Raw genomic sequence first — 2,498 nt, forward strand, 5'->3', positions numbered from 1 at the left:
ACCATGAAATTCACCTCACATATTTGAGACAGGAACAGTTTTTAGCACTTATTGGCATGACTGTAATACTGTGGATGTGGCCAATGGTATATTTCCAGCATCAACCTATTTAAGATTCTTCAAAAACCTCAGTTTTCGAGAGGATTAGCTGTCTACAACACATAGACCAACCACCAAGTCAATGGGACAACCTTCCTAGCACCCTCATCTCTGTTTATCGTGACATAAGAATCAGACACATGCTATTTTGGCAGACCTAGACAAGAGTTGCAGACTGCACATTAAAAATAAAATCACATTCAAAACAATCAAGCACCTGCAATGTATGTTATAGATATGAACCTTGAACCCCTTCAACAGAAACAATAATTAGCCTCAGAAGCATCCTCGCATGTAACACAAAAAGAAAATTCAGAATAACTTTCAGTGCAAAACATTGATATAGTTCCAAGTTTGATCTTGCCGCATATGTCAAAACTGGAATTTGTGCTTTACATTCCAAAGTTGCTAAGCTAGTACACCTAACCCTAATCAAACAAACTGAAACCCATGTCATCATCCGACGCTTCCTCAGGTTCTGCTTTCTCTTCCTCCACTGCTGCCGCAGGAGCAGGAGTATCAGAGGCAGATGCTGCAGGAGCAGCTGCAACAGCAAACTTACTAGGATCCTGCAAACAAAACCATAGAAGAAAACATACTTAAACAAATTTAAGTTCACAACAGTGGCACAAGAGATTAGGCGAAATCCTGACCTTCAAGTATTCCTTAATCTTGTCTGCCTCCGGGAAAGAGTACTCAATCTCGAGGGCAACAGCCACAACATTCTTGAAGGCATTAGCAAACATATGTGGAGCAGCGGCAAGAGTGGGATAGTTCAGTCCAAGAGACAGGGCAGCAACCATAGACACACCAGATGCAAACTTCGCTACTAGATCATCCTCTGTCAGGTCCAAGACTGCAGGATCAAACACAGAGCCACTGTCGTATACAGTCTGGACAACCAGTCCGTATGAAAAAGGACGAATCCCAAGCTTTGCAAGAAGAGCTGCCTCAGAGGACCCGACCTTTTCTCCTTTGTGGATGAGCTCCACTGGAGCAATAATTTCAACAGTACCCTTGTTAATTTTCGTTGGAATGTTCAAGACCTGTTAATTAGAAGCCTTGGTATAAGTGACTTACAACAACAAACACATCCATCTTTGCAACATAAAGATCAGGCATAATTGAGACCTGGAAGAAGGAGGTCTGAGATGGATCAAGTCCAGTGTTTCCGGGAGGAACTACAACGTCAATAGGTGCAACCAGACCCACTCTGGCAGGGGCCCCAACCTGAAACAACCATAAAGGCAATTCACAAAGACTAAGACATTCAGATAAGGAATAAAAACTCAGACTCCATCGTCTGAGAACTGCTACACATTAAGATATCAAAGGAAAGTGATTACCACAGAGCTCTAAATCTTTACTGACCTTATACTTGCCAACCTCCTCTCGAACCTCCTTCAAATCTCCTTTCGTAAAAATCAGACCAACATTTCCCTGCAGAAAAAAGCCGCAGAGCATTAGAACTGTGGTACAGCACCTGAAATCAAGATGGATGCATCGTCGCACCACTCAACAGACAACAATCTGCGAATCCTAAACCGGGGATCAATCAGACCCGCCAGCTGGTTAATTCGAAGGTGCCCCTTCTCCATCAAATGAGCATACAAGCTCGGTGTGTGCTTGCTCAGGAAAGTTCCCAGCTGAGGAACCATTCCTTGTCAGCTACACCAGTCTCACGATGTCAGCCATTTGTTCACATACAGGCACCCACAAATAGGCAGTATGCTGAAAAAGCCGGCACATGCCTATGCAGATTAAATAGGTGCACGCATACCACGAGGAGAGGAATGAGGTTGAGCCACTCCGAGTTGCCCGAGTTCTCAGAGTAAATTCGGATCGTCCTCTTCATCATCGTGTTCTTTCCCATCAAGACCACAGAGTCAGGTCGCAACCCCTGCCTAATTGTCTGCATCTGAGTGGATCCAACGTTGTCGGCCGCGCAAATGAGCACCTTGCTGTACTGCTCAAGCAGCTCGCACATCTTCTTGTCATAGTGCACCTTCTTCTCTGCTTTCGTTCCCTTGAAGCCCATTGCGACAGATGAGTTGGAAGAGTGATACGCGAGAGCGAACTAAGCCTACGTGATGCTGAAAACCCTAATTCTCCTTCGCGCAAAATGGGGCCAAGCCAGACGATCTCTGGACAAGGTGGACAGAAACTCTGTCTCTTTAACCCTAGTTCTCTTGTGAGCATGCCTCGACGGCTCGAAGGAGACTACTAAAAGAGAAGGCTTCTTTGTAAACCCTAACCCAACCGTGGTTCAGTCAAATGCACTTCCTAGCAACTAGTCATTCTTTGTTGGTCGTTTTGGGTCTCGACACATGAAATGTAGAAACCTAGAACGAGCTTGGAAATGTAGAAACCGTAGAACATGATAAGCTCAAAAATCCAAG

At 44.8% G+C, this 2,498-nt stretch overlaps 1 protein-coding gene across 1 annotated transcript; it reads right to left on the reverse strand.

Moving 5' to 3' along the window:
- Window positions 1–394: 394 nt before the first annotated feature.
- On the reverse strand, window positions 395–2,289 carry LOC147439862 (large ribosomal subunit protein uL10-like). The gene is made up of 5 exons (XM_086485593.1): window positions 1,880–2,289; window positions 1,471–1,539; window positions 1,231–1,329; window positions 753–1,145; window positions 395–668 (listed from the first exon to the last, which is right to left on the reverse strand). The coding sequence occupies exons 1-5, from the start codon at window positions 2,135–2,137 to the stop codon at window positions 528–530; spliced, it is 960 nt and encodes a 319-aa protein (XP_086341719.1). The 5' UTR covers window positions 2,138–2,289; the 3' UTR covers window positions 395–527.
- Between the last annotated feature and the right edge of the window lie 209 nt (window positions 2,290–2,498).

The sequence above is a fragment of the Adiantum capillus-veneris genome, chromosome 16 (genome assembly GCF_014529385.1).
Source record: "Adiantum capillus-veneris isolate H3 chromosome 16, ASM1452938v2, whole genome shotgun sequence".
NCBI lineage: Eukaryota > Viridiplantae > Streptophyta > Polypodiopsida > Polypodiales > Pteridaceae > Adiantum > Adiantum capillus-veneris.